This window comes from Fukomys damarensis, unplaced genomic scaffold, assembly GCF_012274545.1.
Source record: "Fukomys damarensis isolate Sample0158 unplaced genomic scaffold, DMR_v1.0_HiC HiC_scaffold_39, whole genome shotgun sequence".
Taxonomy (NCBI): Eukaryota; Metazoa; Chordata; class Mammalia; order Rodentia; family Bathyergidae; genus Fukomys; species Fukomys damarensis.
In genome coordinates, this window is record NW_022900951.1 from 124,843,394 (window position 1) to 124,871,278 (window position 27,885).

At 43.4% G+C, this 27,885-nt stretch overlaps 1 protein-coding gene across 3 annotated transcripts in view; it reads left to right on the top strand.

Moving 5' to 3' along the window:
- Positions 1 to 27,885, top strand: part of Mtm1 (myotubularin 1) — a 109,669-nt gene that overhangs the window by 57,088 nt on the left and 24,696 nt on the right. For 2 of the 3 annotated variants that reach the window (XM_010639004.3, XM_010638995.3), the window contains exons 7-10: positions 12,679 to 12,762; positions 15,152 to 15,301; positions 19,715 to 19,903; positions 23,877 to 24,062. In XM_010639004.3, the coding sequence (XP_010637306.1) occupies positions 12,679 to 12,762; positions 15,152 to 15,301; positions 19,715 to 19,903; positions 23,877 to 24,062 (609 nt within the window). Of the gene's footprint in view, positions 1 to 12,678; positions 12,763 to 14,183; positions 14,236 to 15,151; positions 15,302 to 19,714; positions 19,904 to 23,876; positions 24,063 to 27,885 lie in introns of those variants that run through there. The other variant, XM_033760250.1, reaches the window with a different exon arrangement.

Sequence of the window (27,885 nt, forward strand, 5' to 3'; positions counted from 1 at the left end):
TGAAATGGGCACCACTGAACGGACTTGATCTTGTGAGCTCTCGTTTCGGGAGAGAAGCACCTGAATCACAGGACTCTTGCTGCAGAAAGTAGCGACCTTCCCTAGACCGATGGCACTGTGCTATGACGCTGCCCCTTCGAAGAATGTTGTAAGCATTGACTTCGGCAGCTGCACAGCTGCATGCACGGAGGGGTTTCAGCCACATCGGTCACTCGTTGCCTTTGCTTTTCAGTATTTGCTGCCTTATTTCTATTTTTAAATTAACAAATAGTAACTGTACACATTGTGTTAATGGGGTACAGTATGATGTTGCAGTATGCGCATACAATGTGAAACGGTCACATCCGGTTCATTTCCTTCATCTGTCTTTGGTCACATCACACTCTGCTGTGTGGATTAAACCCTGGACTATTTCTACCTTGTGTCCTCTCTTGTTCTACTCCAGACATGCTGACTTTTATGAAAGTAATCACATAAAAATTAGTAAGTGGGTTATGCAGTTATACATCTCTTTTGATCAGGTGAATGAGAGGTATGAATGATCCAATGAATAGAAGATTAACATAGAGAGTTTCATTCTGTGCCTTTGTTTTTCATGGAAATTTTAAATGAGGCCACAATCAAGTGGACTCTTCCTTTCTATCCTGATTATAGAATGAATAGATACAGGAAATTGAAATGAGCACTGCCTGCATGCACATTCTTGTTTCTAGCCTAGATATGGCGTTAACACTAAAGTATGCCTGAGTTTTTTGTTTTTTTGTTTGTTTGTTTTTTTGGCCATGACTTTTCCTTTTTTCTTGAATAAGCAGTAACTTGGCTAACTGAGAAAACTAAGCATGCTTTTAAATCTCCTTCCTGCCGGCCTCCCCCAAGACTTGGCCCTCCATTCTCTTTGATCTCTCCCCCTGCACTGCTGACTCTGTAAGCCTCTGTGTGTGCTGGGTCCTTCTCCCCACTGACCTTGTCCTGGAGCTGTCACCCCATCTGGGCCTACACTTCCACAGAAGCCACTTGCTCCCTAACTCACTGTGACCAGACTTCTAGCCCTCCTATTCCAGCGGAACTGTTCTACTGGAGGAGACTCAAGACCTTACACAATAGGCCTTACCCTCTTCATTTGATGCTGATCAGTCCTTCCTTTCCAAGTTGTGTTGTTTTCCTATTGAGTAGCTATCACAGCATCCTCATAAAATGTATGGAACAGGTAAAGAATACCGGTGGATGAACATCGCTTTGGCTCCAGGGATGCAAGTGATGTCTTCCATTTTGTCTTCTATTTCAGCTATGCCTGATCTGAGTTTTACTTGCTGAATCTTTCTTTCCATTGTTACAGTTTTCAATTTCACAATGTTCTGTTTGGTTCTCTTGCCCATTTTTATTTGTAATCTCTTCCTCTTAAGTTTGCCATCCCTTTTATTTTCTTAAGCCCATTACACCTATTTTACAACAGGCGTCATGTCATTCTAATACCCGAAGACCCTGTGGCCTTTTTCTACAAAAAGGCTGGCCCATGTTGCTTTGTTTCCTGTTGTGTTTTGAGGTCATCACCTGGAAACTCCTGTTCCTTGGACCTTTATCTGCAAGAATTCAGGGGCCGGCTTGAGGCAGTTTCACTGAGAGAAGATTGGCATTCTCCTTCCACTGGTTTTTTGAGGTGCTACCCACTCCACTCAGGAGGGTTAGAAGTGAATTCTCTGCTTGATGTTTTGGGGACCATCCAGGTTTCACTGTTGGCCACCAGCTACTTAAAGTCTGACTGTGGCTGCAATTTCCCAGCTTCTGTTCCCAGCGGGGACAGTGGTGGAGATTTGCATCCTCAGGTGAGTCCTCTTCAGTGTCCAAGATGGTATTCCTCATGCCCCCTTCCCCCGAGCAGCAGCTCTTTGGGGACCCAGCTTCCTTGACCCTGTTTGGGGCAGGCCTGGGACTTCATGACCTGTCATTCGAACCTCACGTGGCTGTGAAGACCTGACGTGGAGCACCCTGAAGGGGAACCCAGTGTGTTCTCCTGCCCTCTGCATCCCCATTTGCTGTGAGTGTTTGGCTTCTGCCTCACAGGTCTCCCTCATTCATACAGGAAAGTTTCTGGATGTGTTCAGCAGAAGCCTTGTGATGCTGTCCAGAACATTGCATTCCCATTCTCCCTCTTGTTTTCAACCTGAACTTCTTGATCCTTCTGCTTCTCACTTCTTTTTGGGTTCCTCTGCTTGCTTCTGCCATCTAAGTATGAGTTTTCTGGAAAAGTCTATCCATTTCTGCTTGCTCTCTGCTACCACCTCGGCAATCTTTCTCACTCGCATCTACCAGCATTGCCTGTCAGAGCATGAGCTTGTGTGCGTAGCTTCTCTTTCTCCATGGCAACCCCTAAGTGCTTGTTTTTCCCATTCTGTCTTGCTGTGTTCTTTAGTCGCTCTGAATGTCATCCACCTCCTCTTCATTTACATTTTTTTATTTCTACCTTTTCTTTTTTTAAGACAGGGTCTCACTATGTAGTCCAGAGTGGCCTTGAAGGTGCAGAGATCCTCCTGTCTCAGCCTCCTAAGTGCTGGGATTACAGACCTGCACCACCATACCCTTCATAATTCACATTGAAAATGCAGGTTATGGAAGTTTTCTCTGTTGATGGTTACCAAATCCAAGGGGTTCTTGTTTCCTAGCCTGACTTCGTTCAGGGTGCTTCCCCTCCTCTCCCACTGGTGCTTTTGCTGCTCTTCCTACCTCCATTCTGCCTCCTCCACTACCACAGAGGCCACTCTCGTGGGTACACAGTTCCAATCATCTTTCCCCTGCCCCAGAAGCCTCTTCCTCCAGTCGGTGAGTGTGAACGCAAGCCTCGCTGTCCCCACAGGGTGGTCCCACCTAGCTCCATTTTGTAACCTCCCTGCATTCCTGTGATGCCCCTAAAGTATTTGCTAATGGCCTCATGTTTTCTGAGCTGTGCTACCATGGTGCTTTTTTGTTGTCATCATTGTTGTTATCCTGTCCACAGTCAGCTTATCCTTCCAGCAGCTTAAAAGCCATCCACTTCCCTTCGGGCTGTTAGGAAGTCACCATGGAGTTCTCTGGAAACCACTGTGCTTTCCCTGTCCCTCTCGTGCCACTCACCACTTTCCTTTCCATATGGCCATGGTTGTGTCCTTTTTGCCTCTCTCCTCCGGAGCCTTTGGATTCCTCAAAGCGGTGGCCATGTCTACCTTGGCTTTTCCTGTACTTACTACCTCCTTATTCATAGTGGGCCTTCCATACTCACTGATTAAGCAAATATAGTAAGGCAAATAGAGTGAATAAATAGGAACCAGGCCATCAAGAATATTCTGCTCTTCAGAAAGAGCATTTATTCATCGGGCATTTACATTTTAATTTACTTTTAAAATAGCTACCACATGCCCTTGAATGAAAATTGAGACAGTGCAAGAGTGTACAGTATGAGCAGCCTTCCCTGCACCAACCCTGGCCCATGCACACAGCCACCAGTGTCTTCCCTCCATCCAGTGTCCACTTGGTGGCAGTTTAGGCCGATGCATGCTTAGTGTCCCTTTACCCAAACTGCTTGGGACCAGAAGGGTTTCAGATTTTGGCAAGGAAACATTTATGTAGACTTTACAGGTTGAACATTCATAATCCAGAAATCCAGAATTTGGAATCATCCAAAATCCAAAACTTTTTGAGTGCTGATTTGACTAAAAACTTTCAGATTTTTGGTTTTTCAGATTAAGGACACTTGTCCAGTACAGGCAACTTCTTTATCATCTTTCCTCCTTTGACCCAAATGGTAGAGTGCAATATATACTCGCCTATTCCTTGTTTTGTCCTTCACCAGCAGAGACTGCCTAACAATGGGTTTCTTCCCTTGGTTTTTGACTACACAGTATTCTTTGATCTTGCCATAATTTCTTCGACTCTTTGCTGATAGATAACTAGATTGTTTCTAGGTTTTGCTGTTTAAGTAATGCAGCGAATAGCTGTCCATGTCCATCGTCTTGTATGCATTCATGTATATCTTAAACTAAATTCTTAGGAATAGAACTAATCTTAGAGCCAGATTTCCCTTGATAGTTGATGTACCAGTTTTTACTCCCAGGGTGTCTGTTCCCAGGCAGCCTCTCTAGTGGTTTACTTTCTATTGCTGCTATAACAAATTACTGCAGACTTGGCGCCTCAGAATCTCTCATATTCTGGTCCTGGAGATTGGGGGTCCAAAGTGAATAGGGCCATATTCCTTCTGCAGGCCCTGGATGGGTGTCTTAGTTACTTTTCTTGTTCCTGAGACAAAATACTCAACACCTAAGTTAAAGGAGGAAAGGTTCATTTAGTGCACAATTTGTAGAGATTTCAGTTCATAATCAGCTGGCTCCAGGGCAGGGCGGTACATGGCAGGTGGGCAACAGTCCATGGCAGGCAGATGGTAGCGAAACAACAAGGAACGGTTACAGCACTTTCTCTCGCTTATATCTCTTCCAGACTACTTAGGGTGGGCAGCATTCACACCATTAGTCCTAGTGCCCTTGATCCCAGCATTGTGCCATGAATCAATCCCAACATCATACATTCCAGGTCCAGCCACCTGAGAAAAGCCCCACCTATGACCACATGAGGCTGTGGGGACACCCAGACACAGCCATAGAAGTGGGGACTCACTCCCTTGCCTTTCCCAGCTTCTAGAGGCCACCACATCCCTTGTCTCGTGGCCCTTTGCCGCTCTGACCCTGAGTCTCCTGCCTCCCTCTTCTACTTTGAGGACCCTTGCAATTATACCAGGCCCACACAGATAATGCAGGACGCTCTTCAACCGCAGCAATCTTAATTCCATCTGGAACCTTATGCCTTTGCCACGTGTGGTGACATAACATGTTCCAGGGTTAGGACATGTTCATCCATGGGGTGATTATTCTGCTTACCATACATATCAACTTAGTACATTTCGTAATTTTTTGAATCTTTGGGCAATATTAAAGGTGAAAGCATAGATTTGTAGTTTTATTTTATATTTTTCTTATTTGAGTGAAATTGAGTATCGTCTTGTGTGAGCCATTTGTATTCCTATTTCTGCATTCTCTATTCTCAACCTATTTTTCTTTGGGACTTCTGGCTTTTTTCTTAGTAAGTGTGGATAAGTCTTTATGTAGTATCTATATTGATTTGTAATATGAATTGCAAATATTTTCACATACACCATTTGACTGTACTTGTGGTTTTGCTGTGGAGATTTTTAAAAATTTATTTGGTGGGGGGATCCCTAAAACCACCCCAGGTGCATTGATTCACCGGAGCCCTTGGCATATGGTTGTGCTGGTGGATATGACTTATTACAGCAAAAGGAAACAGACCAAAACAGCAAAGGGAAAGGTACTTAGGGCAGAGTCAGGGAAAATCACCCACAGACTACATCGTTCTCCTCCACAGGAGTCACGGCAATGGCACTCAGTTCCTCCAGCAACAGGCTGTGTGACACATTCAAGATGCTGCCAATCGGGGAAGCCTATTCAAGACTCATTGTCTAGGGTTTTCTGGGGGCTGGTCACTTAGGCACCCACTGCCTCACACATGCCAGATTCTGACTCAGCGGAAGCCACGTTATTTATACATGCAGGCACAGTAAACTGCTTGTCAGGAAAGGAATGGCTGGAACTCCCCCAACATCCAGAGTCCCAGGCTCCTGCCAAGGCGTAAGGAGAGCAGCCGCAGGCCTGTGATGTCAACTTTTTGCTGCATACTTTTCCTTTGCAGTTTTTGGGTTTTGTGTCCTAGTTAGGAAAATCTTCCTTGGTCAGGACCATAGAAGAACTATCCCGTGTTCTTTTAGTGCTTCGGTTTCTTTTTAAAGATTTAAGTATTCGATCGAAGTGGAATTGATTCAGGGCCAAGGTGTGTGTGTGGATCCACTGTTTCCTCCCCATGTTGTATAACACCATCCGTTGGCTAGTCTGCTGGTGCGGGCTGCACCTTCACTGCACTCCGAGTCCTCTGTGTGTTCACACTTATTTCCAAGTGTTCCTCTTCTTGCATTGACCATCTTGTTCCACTGAAATTTTATAAGATGTTGCAGGGCCTGGTAAGGCATGCCTCCCTTGCACTTCTTTTTCATTCCTTTCTTCCATTTTTGCTAGGAATTTACAGACCGCCAACATTATGAGAAGGCTTTGGGATCGAGAGCAGATACTCAGTGCCTGTGCCCACAGAGTGCCATGATCTGGGTGGCGTGGACAAAGAGACGCGCATGGTTCAGTAGTGCATGGGACACCATGGGGTCACGAAAGAAGGCTTCCGAGAGGGCCCAAAAGATGAGCCAGAGTGTTCCCCAGGAGGAAATGCCTCTGCCACGCTAAAGGAACAGTCTGTGCAAATGTAAACAGTCCACACGGACTGGACCTCCCCAGGGCTCTTTGTCCAAGATAGAGTGTGCACGTGGTCGCCAGAGGTGGTGCTGCAGACCTAACCTGCCCCATGGAGAAGTTTCACTTAATCTACAGGGGAGGGAAGCCATGTTTTAAACAAGAACATGATGTGTCTGGATTTCTCTTTCAACAAGATGGTGAGGGCTGTTGTGTGCAGGGATGTAGGAGAGACGGCATGTAGATATGAAAGGGAGACCATTTCTAGGGATCTTTATTAGTCTCTTCCATGAAATGGGGCAGTGAGAGGGACGGGAGAGGACAGATTTCAGAAAGATCTAGATGAGAAGCTGAAGGGAATTCAGTGACTTACTGGATCTAGTTGGAAGGGAAGGGGAGAGCCCGGACTGGACAACCAGGCTGATAGGGGGACAGCGATTGAGCTGGGCAGACAGCAAGAAGAACCTGGGAGGTTTTACCTGGGGTCTGCTGAGTCACATGTGTCTGTGGGAAACCAAGCATGAAAATATGCTGAATGTTTAAATTTACATTTTTTTTTTATTGCAGTAAAAGGCACATTGCCATGAATCCCCCTCAGAATCACGCTATCCCATCATTTTTCCCACTTTCTAGAAGTCCTCCTCCATGAGTACCTTTAGTCGCACTGTCTTAGGTGCCTTGATGGCCTGAATCAATTCAAAACGTTTACCTCTTGTGGTCATTGTGACTTTGGTGAGGAGGCAGAAGTCACAGGGTGCCAGATTCAGTAGAGAAGGAGGATGAGGACACAGCGTCCTGTTTTTATAAGCTCCCTTTCCGGTGAATGGTGCTCAGCAGCAGCATTTTCTGTAGCTTTGATCACACCTTACAAAGACACTCACGAAAGAGGTCTTCAAGAGCTGCTTCAGAAAGTGCCAAGAGTGATGGGATAAAAGTGTTCTAAGGAAGGAGGAGTGGTTTGAAGGAGGCTAATGGCAACATGTCTTTTACAGTAATAATTTTTTGCATTTAGACATTCACCATATAGTTCAATCACCCATTGGAGATGTTAAAGAGGCAGGTGCCTCCGTAGACCCTGGGTTCTGGCCCCGGGAGAGTTTGGTTTGGTGAGCCTGGATGTGGTCGCTGGCCTTTGATGGAAGTGGCCAGAACTGCTGGGAGAAGTATAATGAGAAGTGCAGCGCATGGACCCTGATCACAATTGTGGAGGAAGACTACAAAAAGTATTCTTCTTCCAAAATGGTTCCAAATGACATTTCAAGTGTGCTTTTGGCCGGGGATTTAGCTTAGTGGTTCCACCGCCTGCCTCACAAGCACAAGAGCCTCAGTTCGATCCCCGGTAACAACCACAACAAAAAGTGACGATCAAGTGTACTTTTATGGTACTTTCTTGAGTAAATAAATATGTATATTTACATATAAAGGTAACTGTGACCATGAATATTAAGCTGCTTTGCTGAGGGTTATGGATTTAGCCAGTGGTTGAAATAGGGTCAGGTGAATTTATGTGAACAGAAGGTTAAGTGGTAATTTATGTGCTGGCTGCTTTTGACCTATGAAACCTTTATCAGGGTTTTCGAATAACCGCATAAAGCAAATTTAAGTGAACTTACTATGCAATGTTGAAATACTTACACCGAAAGTACTATCTTGCATTAAAGTGTTAAAATTACAGACTTTATCAGATTTCAGAACTTCCTATAGTTCTTTAAAGTTTTAGGCCTTCTCTAACTTAAAAAAAAAAAACTATTTCTTATATGAAGTGATCTTGTTTTTTAAGTGTAATTTAAAAATTTTAAATGAGGTAATTATATATCGTAATGCCCCTAAATGATAAAGAAGGACGCTTTTAAAAGGTGAATGTCTTCGGTTTCAGGAATTAAATCAGGAGAAAAATTCACACTTAAATTCTTTTTGAAATGTAACAAAATTCAGTCAGAAGCATGAGTCTAATCATGTGACCTTGAACATGCCCAATCTCATCTGATCTTTGAGCTAAACATAATCAAGCCTGGATAATATTTGAATAGCAGAAAAGGCTCAAGTGCTTCCCTGAAATTTTAAGATTAGGTATTAAGAGATGTACTTTGTTTTGCTTCCAAAAAAGGGCCGATCTTCCTGCAAATCATATCCATTGATGAGTGCGCTACTGTGTGAAAGTTCTTTTTCTTTTTCTTTGTTATTTTGAGACAGGGTCTTGCTGTGTACCCTAGGCTGGCCTCAAACTCAGCAATCCTCCTGCCTCAGCCTCCCCAGAACTAGGATAAGAGGCATGTGCCCCCCCCAATACTTGGGTGAAAGCTCTTTCTTTAAATGAGCATTCCCCTGAGTACTGTAGAATTGATTCTCTTCTTTAGCAGTCTCCACTGCAAAATGATACTGAGTTTTTTTCCAATCTGGCTCTCAGACATTCATTCTGAGCCCCTATTGCATGTCATAAGGGAAAGGGACTTGTGAGTTAGTGACAGACAGCTGTCCCTCCCATCAGAGGAGACTTAGGAGCCAGTGGAAAGTTATAGATTAAATTAAAAGAAATCCCAGTCTAGATATTTTAATTAAATCAGTGCATCTGTATATAGATGCCATTTAAAAATAATGGCTAATTACGTAAAAGCTACAATCTGTTGTCATTTTGAAGTTTTCCCTCACAAGACACAACAATGCTAAATGTAGCTAAATTAAAACGACAAGTCTCTTCCTTGTGTCAGAGCTGTTTTTATCCTGAGTGTGAAATCAGAGATTTTCATCTCAACTTTGTCCTTTAACATTTTTCAAATGTTACACTGGGCTATTTTTAGCATGGAAAAAACTGCATGATTGCTGTTTTTAAAAATCTCCATGCATTATATATTTTTACTAGTGGAGACTGGAGTTGATGAAATGCCCAAATAACAACATAGAGAAAAATAAGAGAAGACCTGCTTGTGAGGAAGCCAGGGCTAGACAGTGTAGAGTGTCTGTTCCTGATGTCAGTTTCCTAGTGTTGCTACTGTGCTGTCAGCGAGGCTGGCTGAAGGGTGTATGGAGTCACCCTGTGTATTTCTTTGCAGCTACCTGAGAACCTGTTGTTAGTACTGCAAATGACTTGAAATAAATAAACACCAAACCCCCCATCCCCCCAGTAACTTGACTAGAGCTTTCCCCAGGGTTCTGCTGGGGTCCCCAGTGGCCCTTCTAGGACCAGACCAGCAGGGCCGTCACCCTGGAGATTGTGGCTCGAGAGGCGTGAGGGGACACAGGCATCCGTGGCCCCAGCCCACCCTGGCTCAGAGCAGAACCCCGGCCCTGTGCCCCAGTGGAAAAATTAGTAAGTAAGACCTAGTACATTCCACATTAGAAAATATCAGAATTACTTCTTCTAGAATACTTGCTTCAGCTGTGCATAGTGGTGCATACCCGCAATCCCAGCACTTGGGAGGCTGAGGTAGGAGGTTTGCCCTGAATTTGAGGTCAGTCTGGGCTACATAGTTGAAGGCCAGATTGAGCTACATAGTGAGATCCTGTGAGATCCTGTCTCAAAAAAAACCTTGCTTCACTTGAGCCAAGTAGCTTACAGAAAACTCAGTCTTTAAAGAAAAACACAGCAAGGAGAAAAAATGAGAACCAAGACCCGTCATGTAAAGGTACAAGATCCCAGTAATGAATGTAACTGTACTGTATACCTAGAATGTACCAATAAACTCAATAAAAATTTTAAGAAAAGAAAAACAGCATACACACTAGCCAGTAATGTTTTTTTAAATGTTTTCCCTTAATTATAACTGAATTCATTTGGATGATGAAAATTTTAGTTAAAACACCTAGTCTTTTCCACCCTGATTGCCTGTGTAATATCAGATTTGTTTCTGTGTTACTTCATGATGAGAAATATTTGACAGTTATGTGACTCAAATTTTCCCAAAATATTTGGGGTCCAAACCTGCCTCTTAGCATCAAGAATAAACTGTTTCTGTTACCACTTCATCTTTAAAGGCCACCATGTTCTCTTGAGTTTCATGGGAGAGATGCAAAGAACTAAAAGGAACCCAAATCACATAGCAATCAAGTTCTAGGTTTGCTTCTGAGGTCAGCGACTGTCATCTGTCACCTGCTACTGTCCGCAGCACAGCGTTCAGCGCTGTCGAGTGCTTCCCTGTGCCAGGTGACCAACCTATCAGATGTTCAGAGTGATGGTCTGTTGCTACGGGAGTGCTTTGGCGTCTCCCATGGATTTGTTTCTGGATAGCGAAGGACACCAAACATTTTAATGCTCTTTCACGCAATGCTCCTCTGTCTGAGTTCAACTTCTTTCTTCCCCCAGTGGTACTGAATAATTGAGCATTCCCAGGGATTCAGTGTCAGGCCGGAGCCTGGGCGCACTGCTTAGCTAGGCCAGTGTGGTGGCCACTTTGGAGGACATGCACTCAGACCCCCACTGCCCAGCTCTGAGACCTGCAGAGGATGTGTGGAAGGTTGGAGAAGACGGCATGCCCTGGCATATTCTTGTCGGTTTTCACTTCAAATCCAGAAAGACAGCCCAGCGGGCTATCCGCCGTGCTTTCCCAGCAGTTCCCTGTAATGCAGGGGAGGGAACACGGGTTCAAAGAGCCGGGCTAGCGGAGGACAGTGGGAGCCAAGGTGCAGACCTTCAGGAACAGTGCCTGAGTGTGGCACCACGAGAGAGTGCTCAGTGTTGTCATTCGGTCCACAAAGATGTGTTCTGCCTACCACGGACCAAGTGCTTTCTCTGGTGATTTTGGGGCATGGAGGATGTGAACCAGCAAAGGCCTGCCTGCGCGGAGCCCATGTTGCAGGCGGGGACAGTGGGGGCCAGCAATAAACAAGTACGCATATGACAGGTCCAGTGGTCCTAAGTACTGGGTTGGATGGCAGGGGTGGCCTTGTGAGGTGGCATGTTGGTTTTCTGTGAGGTGTTGAGGGAGCTTAATGATGAAGGTTACTTTTTTTTCATTTTAATTCTTCTTACTCCATGTTTGCAATACTTAGTCACATTCCTTGCGCAGGGTTAGTGCCTGTGCTGAACACAGCTACATTCTTTCACCCCCTTTTTCTCTCCCCCTCCACCTCTCAGTCCCCTTCCCATTTGCAAAAGATCTCTGTCCCTGTTTACTATGACCTGTCTTTTACTTATACTCTGGGTCTCTCACATAAGAGAAGCCATGTGACATTTAAGCTTGTGTGTCTGATTTTGTTCACTTAACATGATGGTCTCGAGGTGCACGTGTTTCCCTGTGAGTGACACCGGAGATGTGCAGATAGTGCAAAGGGAAGCTGTAAGAAGAAAGAGCTACAGGCAGACGGAGTAGCTGACACAAAGGCCCTGAGGCTGGCATCCTCGGTGCATTTAGGCCCAGGAAGTCAGTGCAGTTGGGGTGCAGTGCACAGGTGGACAGCAGAGCCTTGGTGGCAGGCAGGTGACCAGATGGCAGTCGGCCACCTCGACCATTGGAAGGACTTCCGCTTTTACCCTAAGCCAGATGGAAAGCCATGGAGGGTTTTGGCAGGGGAATGACTCAGTGTAACTTATGTTGTGACACCATTACTCAGCCCTTGGAAGTGAACAGACGAACAGAGGAGCAGTTAGAGATCATACTAAGCTGGCTGAGTGCTGGCAGAGGCTTGGATCTGGGTGGCAGCTGCGTGGTACAAGGACAGCTCCCTGGTTTGTGGCTTCACCTAGAAGGATGGGGATCATCACGAGGAACCAGGGAGGAGTAAGACCGGGGAGGTGGAATGGCACCTTTGGCTTTGGGTGTGTTAGCTTCAGCGTCCCTAATCGTTCTGAGGCAGTCGGGACGAGATAGGGATGCAACACTTGGAGGGCTATGTGTGTCCATAGATGCTGTGGGTGCAGATGGTATTTGAAGTTGGGAAATTCATCCATAATGCACTGATTAAGAACACACAGACAGCAGTTAATTACAGCTTTCCCTAATGTCCCATCTCTTTGATATAGATAAACATGTCATTGTACTCTTTGGAGTTGCACTGTTTAATAATCATTTTTGAATTTATTTTGTTTTCTTAGTGACTTTTACCTGATCAATTGCTAATACTGCTTAAAGTCAATGTGTGTACCACCATTTAAAAGAAAAAAAAAACAAAAGAGGTGTTTGTAGCCATAGAAAATTGAGGTCTCAGAAGTAATTCTTCCTCAAGATAGAAGTTAGTGTAAGTCTGGTATGAATTTTCCATGGTTGTTTCTTTGTTATAAGTATCAGTTTGGGTTGTAATTTCATGGTTGGTAAATCTGGCACGTTTGATTTTGTGAGAAATCAAAGGATGCACTATTAATAGACAGTTTCTTCATGCTGAACTTTAAATTCTTTTTTCCCTTTTCTAGCCACTATTTGCATTTTTAAATGAAGAGAAGTTTAATGTGGATGGGTGGACTGTTTATAATCCAGTTGAAGAGTACCGGAGGCAGGTAAGTCCTGTAGATCCTGTTGTCTGGTCTGTGCTTAGTGACGGTGTCAGCCGTGTTTCCTGAGAACCAGTAACATCCTTGCTGAAAGTCTCTTTAATGGCAGTGGTATTCTCCACATTTTATATTACTGTGAAACGTAGGAACTCACACTATAGCCAGATTCCAAAGGCTAAGTGGCTAAGTTCTGTTTCCTTCCTTACATAAACATCATCAGTTTTGTGTTTAAGAAATAAAAGCCACTTGGGGTCTAGAAAAGTCAAACTTTTGTACCTTACCTTTTAGGAATGGACATTGTTATTTATTTGAATATTTGGGGGCCTAGCTATTAATGTGTTTATATTTAGATTGTATTCATTCTGAAGGGCAGAGCCAAATGAATTAGAACTGTTTTCCCATAATGATGTCTTTTGTGAAGAAGCTTGGATGAGTGTGTGTTACAGTTGCCTTACTTCCGTCTTCTGTAAACTTCACCTACATGCATTTTATTTGCTATAACAGGCCAGAGGCTTGATACAGCTTTACTGTTGAGGGACAAAGGTCATTTTTGACCTGTGGTCGAGCCAAAGCTGTAGAACAACTATAAGTTTCGCAATGGATTTTTCACAATTTTTTTCTACAAAATTCTTAAAATAATTGGGAAACTGTTGAATGAGATTTGAGTATTAAATCAAGCCCACTTGCTTTGTATGAAAAGGCAGCAAATATAAACTCGCAGAAGCCTAGGCTTGGGAAGACCCTTCTAGCCACCTTTTGTACTGCCATGAACCCAGGTTGATTTCCGGTTGCGGTTTTGCAAATTTGTAAGCAGAGTTGATGCTCTGGGATTTTGCTGTAGGCGTTTTACTCTAGAACATGTGTAAGGTTGTATGTTCTGTTTTTTGCACAAACCAGCTTTGAGTTTTCAATGACCTCTATTCTGGATCAGCTACCAAGGTAGGAAAAAGACCATTAAAACATTTAGCATTGGCAGACACCCATAACACTAGCATTCTGGGAGTCTGAGGCCAGAAAACTGTACTTTCTAGTCCGTCCTCAACAGCTTAGTGACTTAGCAAGACACTGTCTCAAAATTAAAAATAAAAAGGGCTGGGGATGTATCTCAGTGCAAGGGCCCTGGGTTCAATCGCCACGAAAAAAATCAATCACCACTGGGTTCAGTACTACAAAAAAAAAAATAGTTTGCATGTTTTTGAGACCTCTATAACATTATGCATTAAAATATTGTATTTCTGGAGCATTATTGACAATATTAAGACTCTCCTTTAGTTCAAAGCTTCTAGCTTGAAACCAAACAGTTCCTGTTTTTAAGATTGCATGCATATATGAACTGTCGAAGGTATTTTGTTCGAGACTGCCATTATTTTCGATCTTTTTTTCTTATAACTTTCTGATGGGCCTTAAAACTCTCTAATTGGACTCAGCATCAGACTCAGCATCTGGTCCGTGGTTCATAGGGCCAGACCTAAAGAAAAGGTACAATGTCTGTCCCCAAAGCACACACCCACCGAGCTCACTTCCATGTGTGTATTCGTGCGTCTGTGAGTATGGGGAGAGAATGTTCCACCACCTCTGGGCCTTGTTCGTGCACAGTGGGGTTTGTGGGTAGCTGACAGGCTGGGAGGTGAGCATCCTGCTTCTCGGGCAACTTCTCCCACCCCTAGAGGGCAAGCAGCAGTGCCAAACTTGATTTAAAATCTCATTGGAGGTGGCGAAATGAGCCTCCCCAGAGGGGTTTTCTTTTCTATCCCCTCTGTGATTTTCTCCATGAGCCTAGCCTCTTTCTTTCTGAGGAAACACTAAAGATTCACTGTTCTTAGTAGAGAGAGGAAGGTGCCTGAATGAACTCTTTTCTACTGGCCAGTAGAGGCAGATTAAAATTATACATGGCACCCAGGAGTGGTGGTGCACACCTGTCATCTTAGCACCTGGGAGGCTGAGGCAGGAGGATTGCCATGAGTTCCAGGCCAGCCTGGGCTACACAGTGAGTCCAAGGCCAGCCTGGACTGCATAGTGAGACCCTGCCTCAATAAAAATCAAAAATACACGTGATACTTGTCTTGGGGTGCAGGAAGTGCATGGGTGGGGGATGAACTTGGGTTTATGTGTATTGTACATGTAGTGAAGAATATCGATAGAAAGTAAAAGAAGATCTCCAATTCAAGAGCATCTGTATTTACAAAGACTGGTTAGAATTTTGTAAGCCACCAATGTTTTGTCTCGTGTTCTTATGTTGTCTGGATCCTGGATTTGACCCCCTGGTGACAAGCAGACAGCCACCATCACCTGTGGTCACAGGCATGTGCACCTAATGCTAGAAAGGAGAGAGCCCGGACAGAGCCAGGGACAGACAGGCCGTGTGAGCTGACCTCACCTTCCTGTCTCCCTGCAGGGCCTGCCCAACCACCACTGGAGGATAACTTTCATCAACAAGTGCTATGAGCTCTGTGACACATACCCAGCCCTCCTGGTGGTTCCCTATCGCGCCGCAGATGAAGACCTCAGGAGAGTCGCCATCTTCAGATCCCGAAACCGAATCCCAGTGAGTATTTAAGGGAGTGAGGGAGGACAGGCTCTCTGTGACTTTCACCCTGTCCTACATCCCGGCCCCCATGTCCCTTCCTTGTTATTAGGCTGAGCTTGTCCTTGTCACCTCTGCAAGCTGCCTCAGTCCCCTTAGCGAGTGACTCCAGACCTTGTGCCAGTTCACACGGCGCCCTTTGTGGTCCTTAATATTTATGGACGTGTCATGCACAGTCTCCTGCATCTAATTTTGTTTGACTAAAAATTGCAGGATAATATTTTTCCTCATAATTTTCATGCTCTGTCATATTAGGTACATTGGGTTTTATTTCAGAGTAGTAGATTTTTAAAAACAGAAGTGGAAGAAATTAAGATTTAATGTCATCTCTCCTTTAACTCACATGTCTAGGCATTCTTGTCCTTACAAGGAAACTAGTAAGAAGCTTTTGTACACTGCCACCCTAAGATGAGTTGTAGCTCTTCGAATTCTCTTTCTTCTCTGGTTATTACTTTCTGCTCGTATCTTCATGATATATATTATAATGAAAAGTCTGCCCTTGGCTTGTCGGGGTGGAACACAGTGCCCAAGAAGTGAGAGTCCCAAGTTGCGTTCTTTTGCGTGCCACTTGGATGGGTTTTTCTGGGCCAGAGCCACAGTCGCACTGCTGCCCCTGGCCAGGTGCCTCCTGCTGTGCGCCTTGCCCACAGGGAGGCCTGGGTGAGGGTAGCTTGGATCGGCCTTGTCTCCTGATTCATTTAGTATTTATTGAGCATCTTCTGCATCAGAGGGGAGTGTGTGTGTGTGTGTGTGTGTGTGTGTGTGTGTGTGTGTGTTTGTTTCTCACAGGATGTGGGGGAAGAGAAGACATGAAATACTTGTGCCCATGCCACTGGATTCAGTCTGCCATGTTGATCCAGGACTCTACCTTGTTCTAACTGTAGAGCAAATAGCATTTCTTAACTTTTATCTAGGTGTTTTATGGATCCTCCTTACCTTGTGATGGCCACAAATTTAATTTTCTGGAACAAAGAAAAGACTAAGGCTAATCTGTCATCACCTCAGTACATTCCTATTGGTCTGCTAGTAGATGGCATGCAGCCTGGTAACACAGTCTTTCTGGCGTACCTTCTAGCCGCCAGACTCTTGCCTGACAGTCAGAGTTTCCCCCAGTAAATGCATTTGCCTCTACGGTGAAAGCATTAGTACTTTTATTTCAAATGAAAACACATATAAAATACAATAATAATTGATGAGAAGTATCAGGTTGTTTTGAACATAGAAACTGTAATACCGTCCCATGGGGTAATGAAATAACCCACAGGCATCGATGTTTGTGTTATTCGACACATGTGCCTTTGCTCTCAAGCAAGTGTGTCTTTGTTTAATGGAAGTCTGTTCCAAATGTTTTAGAAAATACTGATAGGCAAAAAGGAGCCTGCCACGTAGTGAGGGCCAGTGTTACCTTTTTGGTATATATCCTTCCAGAGTTCCTTCTGTGCATTTATTTATTTATTCAGGAAATGACATTATTTTATAATTTCTGGTTGTCTCTTTTGTATATCTAGTAACATCTTTTGGGTCAGGGGTTGAGGCAGGTCTCCCTTTGTAGTTCAGGCTGGCTCTGAACTCACAGTGACCCTCCTGCCTCAGCCTCCCCGGTGTGGGATTACAGACATGGGCCACCATACCCGGCTAGTAACATCTATTTCATTCATTTATTTTTGTTAGCCCATGTTTGCAGTACATAGCATTTGAGGAGTTGGTATGTGTGTACAACAAATCTTCATTCCTTTTTTTATTCCCTTTTTCCCCCTTCCCTCCATCTCTCGATCCCCTTCCCATCTGAGACAGGTCTGTCTCTGTACTTCTATTATCTCTTTTTTGTTTTTCTGAGCAGTGTCTTCTGACCAACATTCTGCACTGATAAGCACGATCTGCTCACTCGCCAGTAGGCAGATATACCAAGATTTATTATTTCACTGTTGTGAGACATCTGGGTTCTTTTAATCTCTTTTCAGTTTTTTATTTTTTATCAGTCAGTGTTTGCGTGGGGAGTTGGTACATGTACATAACGCATCTCAGTTCTTTTTTCATCTCCTTCCCTCCCTTCCCCCGTCCTTTCCTCCCCTTCCCTTTTGCAAAACATCTCTCTCCCTGTTTCCTATCATCTGTCTTATTTTGCTCTTTATTTCTATTTTGGGTTTCTCATATAAGAGAAACCATACAATATTTAAACTTTTTAATCTTTCGCTGTTATATACAGTGCTGTTGTAACCATCTTTCAGTGAGTCAATTTTTGTGTGCATTGTATATGGCTTCTGGATGATAATTCATAAATAATATAATGCAGTGCCATGTACTTGGTAGCTGCTATTGTGAAGTGAACATTATTGCACCCATTTGGCTCTACAGTGGGCATCCTCTGAAAGGGTAGTTCGTGTGCCCCCCAGAAAGAGTTTAGGAGGCGAAACAAGCCATTTCCTAGCAGGGTACCATGAGAGGAGGAGGTGGGGACTGAATGGAAGGCGTTGCTGGAGAACCGTGTCTTGCTAGTGATGTGATTTCAAGTTGATGAGGGCCTTTCTCAAGTGGGTAGCTGTGCTTTTCTCAAGGTACTTCCCATCTTTCCTCGCTGTCAGTGCTAGGGCCCTTTCCCAGGGACCCCAGTTTTGAGCTACAGACCACCCAGCAGGGGCCACAGCGGTGTCCTTGGTCTCTGATGTGGTGCAGGGAGCCAGACCCTGCTTTGGAAAATGAAGGAGCGTTCTTCATTATCATCATCTTTGTTCCGACACCCGTTGTCATTATAATAAACATCAGTGTTTACAAAACTCTGTTCGTCACTTCTCATCGCAAGGTGGGGAGGTGACTTGAGAGAGGTCGAGCCACACGACTTTACATGAAGCAAGTCCAGATGCTCCTGCTTCTGTCCCTCCGGGTCTGTGTGTCATCAGAGTGACCTGACCTTCCCAGCTGCCGGGCCCGTCACTAGAAGCGGATGCCAGCACGCTTATTGCCTCGGGCTCTCTTCCTTCTTCCTCCCTGTAGCCCACTCAGGCCAAGGAAGAGAGGGAAGCCTAAGACACCATGAGTCAGGTGCCTGGTCTCAGAGCCGCAGCAGAGCTGGCACCCACTGTGCTACACTTGACAGCTCTGCCTGTGTTTGTCACCTTTAGAGACACGTACAGTGCGTACGGACACACATGCACAGCAGTGTGTAGCATATATTTATTCATTCATTTTGAGACAAGGTCTTGATATGTAACTCAGGCTGGCCTGGAACTCACTATGTAGCTCAGGCTGGTCTCAAACTCATGGTGATCCTCCTGCCTCACCTTCCTGAGTGCTGAGATTACAGGTGTACACCACCATGCTCAGCAACTATAGCATTTATTTTTCAGCAACACATAGTAATTGTACTTATTTATAGAGCACAGTGCACCATTTCACAAAGCGTCTGTAGCACATCCTGAAAACATCAGGCTAAGTGTTGCGAGCAGCAGCTCAGATATTTCTCTCTCCTTGTATTGGGAACATTGGAAATCTTCTCCAGTGGCTCTTCTGAAGTATTCGGTGAAGTGTCACCCTGCAACAATAACTGTCATACCATACTAGAGAGCAAGAGAAGCCAGACTAGCATGTCTTTCCAAGAGCTTTCTCACAGGTCCCCACCTCAGGTGTACGGCTCAGGCTTTCAGGAAGTCGTGTTAGGGAAGCCAGGAGTCAGAGGCAGGCTTGTGAATAAAATGCCAAGGAAGGGCTTGACCAGCACTCCTGGGCTCCGTTCTCCAAGCTGCTCTGTGGACACTCGCAGCTCTCTGGCCGCTCGAAGACCTTTGTCTTCCTCCTACATCAGATTCTAGACTTGAGACTGCTTGGAAAATGACCTACAGACTCGAGTTCGTATTCTGAGCATCTTATTGTACCAGAGATGATTTCCTTTTCCTCTCACTTTTGACTGAAGTTGTTTCCATAAGACAGTGAACCCAGTGCAAGCTATGGAATTCACATCCGAATGTTTCTGTTTCCTTTAAGTGAAACAGCCTTTTTTGAAGTAAGTATTTCATCTCTGTTAGATAGCGTGTGAAAAAAGACTGACAGAGCAGCTGGTTGATCAGTTGTTCCCTGAGTTCTAAGTGTTTCTGGGCATCCACACTGTGAAATTGCAAGTTGAGTGAGTCAGAGTCCCTTCTCCATCATTAGCGTGCTTTCTCTTCTGGCTTTAATTGTTTTGGCTTTGTTTTTCTGAGACAGGGTCTCACTGTGTAGTTCAGGCTGGCCTGGAACTCACAGTATAGCCTGGGTTGGCATCCAACTCATAGCGCTCCTTCTGCCTCAGCCTCCCGAGTGCTGGGATGATAGGTGTGCCCCACCACAGCTGGCTTTATTTTCTTGAGACTTGGTTTCTTAAACCTTCTGAACTAATTGTAGGTGCTGTCGTGGATTCACCCTGAAAACAGGACGGTCATCGTGCGGTGCAGCCAGCCTCTTGTTGGTATGAGTGGAAAACGAAATAAAGATGATGAGAAATATATCGACCTCATCAGGGAGACTAATAGACAGATTTCAAAACTCACCATCTATGATGCAAGACCCAGTGTCAATGCGGTGGCCAACAAGGTAAGTATATTCAGTGCCATAATGGAAACTTAGTTTCTATATGGTGTGTGGTATTTTCTGGGAATGGTTTATCAACAGCTGAGTATTTATTTATTTAGAGAAACTGGTCTCAAACTCCTGGGCTCAAGCAATTCTCCTGCCTCAACTTCTCAGACAGCTGGAACTATGGGTACATGGGATTAGATTAATAGTTAATAAACTAGTTTTCTTAAGGAGAAAGTGGTTTTGGTTTTCTGAAACAGGGCCTTATGTAGATCAGGCTGACCTTGAACTCATATTGATCCTCCTGAGTACTAAGATTACAAGCATGTGCTACCACCACACCTGGCTAAATAGAAAGTAGTTTTAATTAAAAAGAAAACCTTACATTAAAATCAAACGAAAATAAACAAGGTAGACATGCTTAGAACTGCAGCACACTTGGGTTTTGTCCAGAATCTTGGGCAAAAGCGAGATTCTCTTTGAGGTCTTTTGGCTGGGGAGGATCACGCTCTGCCTAGTGGTGTGCACCAGGAATTGTGTAAGGATCAGTGGGAAGCCACAGTTATAAATCTCAAATGTGTAGCTGTATGCAGACATTCTCTCCCCCATAGCCATACCCCTCAGAAATGGGTATTCTTGTTTGCTTAAGATTTCAGGATATGAGTAGATCCATGTGTGTGAATTTTCCAGTGAGACACACACACAAATAGAGTGTTTTCAGAGAAGTCAGTGGCAGTTGGCGTTTTGCCTTCTTCCGCACTTGAAATCAGTGCGCGTCGTCACTGTGAACGCCCATGACTGTGTGGTGTCAGCCTCAAAGCTTCGGCAGTCAGAAGGCCACCTTGTCCGTATTGATACAGCTTTACTTCGGGGTCTCCTGTTCGTACTTTTGCTTTGTCACCCTTGCCAGCTGTGGCTCCCACGTGTTCGCAGAGGGCCTGGCCCCAGGTTGCTCACTCCCTCTCTGCCTCGCAGATTTACGGCTTCTCGCCAGCTGTAGGCTTCAGTTCCATCATCTCCAAGGTTATTTATCTGACATCTTCCGTTATTCAGAGCACACGATGGGGACCTGAAAGACAACAAGCCCTTCCGCGGCCCAAAGAGCTGCAGCCACTGCTTCTCCCTAGGGCGTGTCCCACTGTGGGCACGCATGAGGCCCATGGGCCGCCTGCCCACACATTTAACCTGTGCCCCTACCCAGCCCCATGCACATTCGTACAGCAGCTGTTTGCTACCACAGTTGGTCTGGCTTTAGGGATGATTTTGAACTTCAGTGTAAGACAATCAGGAAGTTAAAAGGATGAGTCCATTAGGAATTATAAGTAAAACATTGAGGAAATTAAATCTAAATACCTTCTTGGATTATCCTTAATTTTTTATATTTCTGTTCCTATTATCCTTCATATATAATTCAAAGTGAATGCACGCATAAAACACAGTATTTCCATGTACAAATCTAGGCCTGAAATAGGGTATAACATTAAAATGAAGTATTCAGAAAGAATATTTTAAAATATTAAAATGTGTGAAATGAATACCTTAATTATATTGACTCTAAAGCTCATTACAAGCAGCAGAATTTCTGAATGCCTTTTTAACAGTCAGGAAATAAGGCTGTTTCTAGTCCTTGAAGGAACTGAGGAAAGGAAGAAAGCCCAAGCTTTAAAGAGCTCTGGGTCATTCTTTGAGAGACCCAGTTCGGGTTTCCTCCTCCCGAGCTGTATCTCTGCTCGTTGTCTATCTCCATGGCAACAGACCCTGGGACCTTTTTGTCATTGTACTAGGTAATTTAGGCTGTTTCTTTTTGTTTTGGAAAGGAAAACTGAAGAGAAGACTTCAGAAGTAACCAGAGACAGAGAATTTGAACTTTGGGGGACTCAATCTGTGCTTGACTAATTGATTTTTACCCTTTCTGACTCCTGTTCTCTTTGGCCCTAATTGTTCCTCCCTTGTGGATATTTAGAGGTCTATAATCCCAGATGTAACCAGCAGCATCACATTTCAAATTAAACAAAACTGGGGTCAGGAAGATCTAGCGTTAAGCTGCTTCTATTTTTATAGCAGTACCATGAGGAATTAATTAAAGGCAACTGCATTGTCTGTTTTTGCTAGAAACTTTAGCAATGAGTAAAAAGCACATTTTTCCTTTTTTTTCCATGTATCATTTTCAGTTACCTGGGAAAGGAACCCCCAGTGTCAAGACTCTCTTTGAAAATGATCATAATTGTTTAAAAGCCCCAGAGCAGAGCAGCAAGTTATCTGTCTATGGGAAGGTGACAAGTGCCATCGCAGCACACACTTGCAGGTGTAGTGAAATGCACATTGGCCCTGTGGTTGCAGTTGCACAAGTGCCAGGTGAAAGGGAAGGTGTCCCGCATGTCCGGTTCCTTACTGGCCCTACACTTATTAAGAATCGCAAGGTATTCACTGTCTTTTTACCACTGAAGCTGTTTGGTTCAAGCACTAAAGAAATGCGTTTGCCTAAATATGTGTTCTCGCCTAGAGGGTGTGCAGACCAAGGCCTCTGGCTTGTCACAGGGGTCTCTGTACTGAAGTTCAAGTGCAGGAAACCTTCAGTGTGACCAATCCCAGAAAAACCCACAGTGGCTTTGGCCTTCCAGGCCTGGCTCCAAGCATACATTCCTTGTGTAGTCATAAAGAATAGCAAAGAGGCATCTTGTAGCAACAGCACAGTTGTCTGGGGCTCCCACTTTCTTCCCCAGTGCCAGGCAGGTGTTTCCCTATGCTCTTCCTATGGGCAGTTGACACTTAGCCTGATGTGGCTTTCAGCACAAGTCTCAGAAATGGGTGAGTTTTTCTTAAAGAGCCAGAGGCCATGGGTCGTGGGCCATGTTCCTACCGGCTTAAACCACCAGTGGTACTTGCATGCCTGTCCCAACAGGCCACTTGTCGCACTGGTGTTACCAATAGAGCTAATCGCTTTTAATGGTCTTTTTACTAATAAAATGAATAAAAAGCTGCTCGATGGGACAGTCATACACATGCCACTGGTGGTTCAAGCCGCCCTGCAGCAGGACATACAAACTATGGTTCCATCATGAACATGCTAAGCAGAGTGCCACCAGGTCCCTAACCCAAACTGTAGAGCCTCTTTCAGTCAGTGTCAAAGACAGGTGCTCTTCAGCATGCTATGGAGGTGAGCGGGGACCTGCCCTGGCAAGGGAATGCTTGCAGGTACTGCAGTGGGCGGCAGCCACTGTTCCCTCTCAGAACCTTATACTTGTTGTGTGCTATGTGCAGTGTTCTGTCCTTGGTGTGTGCAGAGCTGAAAAATTTCCATGATGTAGTAGAAAAGGTTTGGGACTGAAAGTCAGATTAGACTGAAATTCTACTCATTACCTGCGTGACTTCGTTAGTAACTAAATTGCATCTCCAAGTCTGTTTTCTTGTCTGCAGAATGAGGCTAGCAATGCCCATCTTGCCACATCTGTGTAAAAGAGAAGCTTTCATACAGCGACTCACAGTACCCGAGACATTAACAGGCCAGTGGTTGGTCCTGCGAGAGCCAGGGAGTGGCACCCACTGTTTTAGAGAGAGGACATCGGGGTTCGGGTTAGTGCCTCACCCCAGATCACACTGGGAGCAGAGGCTGAAGCTGAGCTCTGGGCTGGGTCTGTCTGTTCCAGAGCTTGTCCTTTTCCCCTCTTGCATCTTGTCCTGTGTGAGCTCTGTAACAAAGCCAGGGGCCTCTGTGTTCCCACGGAACTAATGGATGATGAGGACCTTTCTGAGCCTCCTCTTGCCCTTTGATCCAGAAGAAAAGCCAGTAATTACAGAGCATTTTGAAAAGGATTTTTGTCTCCTGAGTAGAGTCCCCAGCAAACTGCTAGCCTTCCACCCAAGCCACACCAAGTATTTAAATTGGAGGGATTTGGGATGAGATTTGGAGGACAAACAACTTGAAATATTTGGGTAAGTTACTGATGAGACAGAAAACCCAACTTTGTTTGTGTATCTTCTTGTCTCATAGGCAACAGGAGGAGGATATGAAAGTGATGACACATATCACAATGCCGAACTGTCCTTCTTAGACATTCATAATATTCATGTTATGCGGGAATCTTTAAAAAAAGTGAAAGACATTGTTTATCCTAATGTAGAAGAATCTCATTGGTTGTCCAGTTTGGAGTCTACTCATTGGTTAGAACATATCAAGGCAAGTATACTTTTTTTAAATATTTGCATATATAAAAGCAAATGCTTGTTTAGTGGAATACCGATTTTTCCTTATATATTTAAAAATGGAAAACTAAGAAAAATTCTCTGTAGTAGAAGTCTACAGTTGGCAGTTTTGCTTTTTTTGGGTTTTTTTGAGACAGGGTCTTGCTATGTAGTTGAGACTGACCTGGAACTCACTATGTAGCCCAGGCTGGTTTCAAACTCACATCGATTCTCCTGCCTCAGCCTCCCAAGTGCTGGGATTACAGGCGTGTGCCACCACGCCCGGTAGTTTTGTAGTTTTTATAATGTTTTTACCTAAATTAAAGATTTCACATCATCATTCCAGCTTATGAGACAGGGTCTTGCTATGTAGTTGAGACTGACCTGGAACTCACTATGTAGCCCAGGCTGGTTTCAAACTCACATCGATTCTCCTGCCTCAGCCTCCCAAGTGCTGGGATTACAGGCGTGTGCCACCACGCCCGGTAGTTTTGTAGTTTTTATAATGTTTTTACCTAAATTAAAGATTTCACATCATCATTCCAGCTTATTTTTAGTTTGTAAAGATTTATCTTTCATTCTTGTCAGTGGTAAACAGTTCCATATTTCGTACAGGTTTATTTAGAAGTAGCCGATTTATTATCTCACCTTTACTGGGTACAGCCCCTGTGGACCCCTAGACAGAGGAAGGTGTTTTGAAACTAAACTCACTCTTGAGTCATTTTAAAGAGTGGACCTTGTGTTTTTATTGTGGCTAATCCTTCATCCTGAAAGAAGCATCTCAAATGCTCTACTCTTTTAAAAGGAGAACTATGTGATGCTATCAGAGGGAACTAGCACCTTTAGAAACCATTCCACTCTGTAAACCATCAAAAGGCCTACGTTAAGTAGGTAAACTACTAAGACAAGTTATATTTACTGGGCCGGGCATTTAGCTCAGTGGTTCCTCTGCCTGCCTCACAGGCACGATCCCTGGTACCAAAAAAAAAGTTACATTTATCCTAGTGAAATTTTACTTTCTAACTCTGTTATAGTTTAGTTCTAAAATATCTCTAAAATCAGTGCTCACAGGTAGGGCTTTTGGAAGGTGATTTGATCATGAGAGTTCTACCCTCACCTGTGGAATAATTATTGATGAGTTCATAAATGAATGTCTTATTAGGAGGTGGGGCCTGGTCAGTAAAGGTGGGTCCATGAGGGTGTGAGCTGGATGGATGTTTCTGTTCTAAATTTTCTTATTAGTCCATATTAGCAGTACATGGTGTTTACATTCATCTTAGGGAGTTAGGTACATGGACTTAATATGTCTTAATTCTTTTTATTCCCCTCCCTACTTCCCCGTTCCCTTCATCTCTTCCTATTTGCAAAAGATCTGCCTCCCTGTTTCTTACTGTCTTGTATTTTGTTTATTTTTAAATTATTTATACTTTGGGTTTCTCATATAAGAGAAATTACATAGTATTTAAGCTGTGTGTCTGATTTATTTCATTTAACATTGTGGCCTCAGGGTGCATCCATTTTCCCCACAGATGACTCAAATGTATCCTCCTTATGGCAGAGTAGTACTCCATTATTTGTAAATGCCACATTTTCTTTCTCCATTCATCTGTTGATGGACACTTCCAATCTTTAGCTATTATGAGTTGTCCTGTGCTATAATCATGGGTGTGCATGCATCACTATAATATGATGTCTTTAACTCTTTTGGGAAGATACCAAGAAGGGAATAACTGGGTCAAATGGAATTTTTAGTTTCAGTTTTTTGAGGAACCTCCATACTGATTTTACTATTGACTGTACCAGTTTACATTCCTACCAACAATGTAGAGGGGTTTCTGTTTTCTTTGAAGCTTTGCCAATTTTATTGTTTGGATGATGGCCATTCTTTCTGAAGTAAGATGGAATCTCAATATTGTTTTAATTTTCATTTCTCTGATGGCTAGAGATATTGAATTTTTTAATATATTTATTGGCCATTTGTACTTCTTCTGAGAAGTGTATTTATCTCAGTTGTCCATTTTTTGATTGGGTATTTTGGGGAGTCTAGTTGTTTATCTTTTTTTAGGTTTTTTGTAAATTCTTGATATTAGACTTCTGAAGTGTAACTGGCAAACATTTTTTCCCATTCTGTGCTGTCTCATCACTCCATTGATTGTTTCCTTTACTGTGCAGAAGCTTTTCAATTTGATATCATCTCATCTGTTGATTCTTGTGTAACTGGGGTTCTGTTTAGAAAGTCCTTTCCTGTACCTTATGTCTTCAAGTTTTACCTAGTTTATCTTCCAGCAGATTTATTTTATGTCTTTCTCCATTTTATTTTATATTATTTTATTTTGATGCATAGTGATAGGTAGGCATCTAGATTCAATCTTCTGAATATGTATAACCAGTTTTCTAGCTCCATTTGTGAAAGTGGTTATCTTTCCTCCAGTATATGTTTTTGGTCCCTTTTCAAAAATCAGATGGTTTAATGTGCTGGAAGTTGTTTCTTCATCTTGTATTCTATTCCATTGATCTGAATGTCTGTTTTGTGCTGGTATCATGCTGTTTTTATCACTGTAGCTTTGTGGTATAACTTGAAATGTGGGATCATAATCAATTGCAAAAGAAACCACAGAAATTTTGCAAATGTCTGGACATGAAATAATACACTCCTGAACACTGAATAGGTCACACATGAACTCAAGGAAGAGCTAAAATAATTCCTAGAGTTAAACAATAAAGCCATTATAACATACCAGAACCTGTGGGACACAATGAAAGCGATCCTAAGAGGTAGGTTTGTAGCTGTGAACTCACAGTTTATAGCTCACATTAGAAAAATAGAGCAAGCTCAAATAAATAACCAAATGATACCCCTCAAGTTTCTAGAAAAATAAGGACAGTCCAAACCAAACCTAGTACAAAGAAGGAAATCATAAAGATCACAGCCAAAATTAATCACATTGAGACTTTAAAAATACAAAGAATCAATGGATTAAAGAGCTGGTTCTTTGAAAGAATAAATAAACAAACTCTTAGCCAAACCTACCAAAAGAAGGGAAGAAAAGACCCGTATCAGTGCAATTAGAAATGAAAAAGGCAAAATCACCACAGGCACTGCTGAAATCTAGAAGATCATTAGTAACTACTATGAAAAATTATACTCTAACAAATTGGAGAATATTTAAAAAATGGACAGATTCCTAGATACATGGGAATTACCAAAATTGAACAGAAAAGACATAAAAATCCTGAACAATCCAATAAGAGACAGTGAAATTGAGGCAGTAATGGAAGAATGCATTCTTGTTCCTGTCTCCTTCCCTTCTCTCTGCTTTCTGGTTGCCATGGGTTGAGCTGCTTTCCTTCACTATGCCCTTCCACCATGCTGTTTCTGCCTTGGAGCCAGACTACCATGGACTGAACCCTGAAACCATGAGCCAAATGGACTCTTTTAAGTTGTATGTGATGTATTTGGTCTTAGGAACAACAAAAGAATGATCTGACTTAATACAAACTTGATAGGAATTGTGTTTTTATTTTTTTATGCTTTATCATCCTCAAAACTAAATGGCAAAACTAAGTTTAATCATGAAAGTTAAGCATAATCAGGTATCCTAGATGAGTTTCTGGATAAATGACAGGTAAAAACTAAAGAACTCTGAGTAAAATATGGACTATTAATACATTCGCGAGTTATTGCATCAATATTGGTTCATTATTTGTGACCAATATACCATATAATGTGACAAATTATAGTTGTGACAGATGTACCATAAATGTCAGTAAGAGGGGAAACTGAATTGACTATGAATACTTTCTCTAGTAGCACTTTT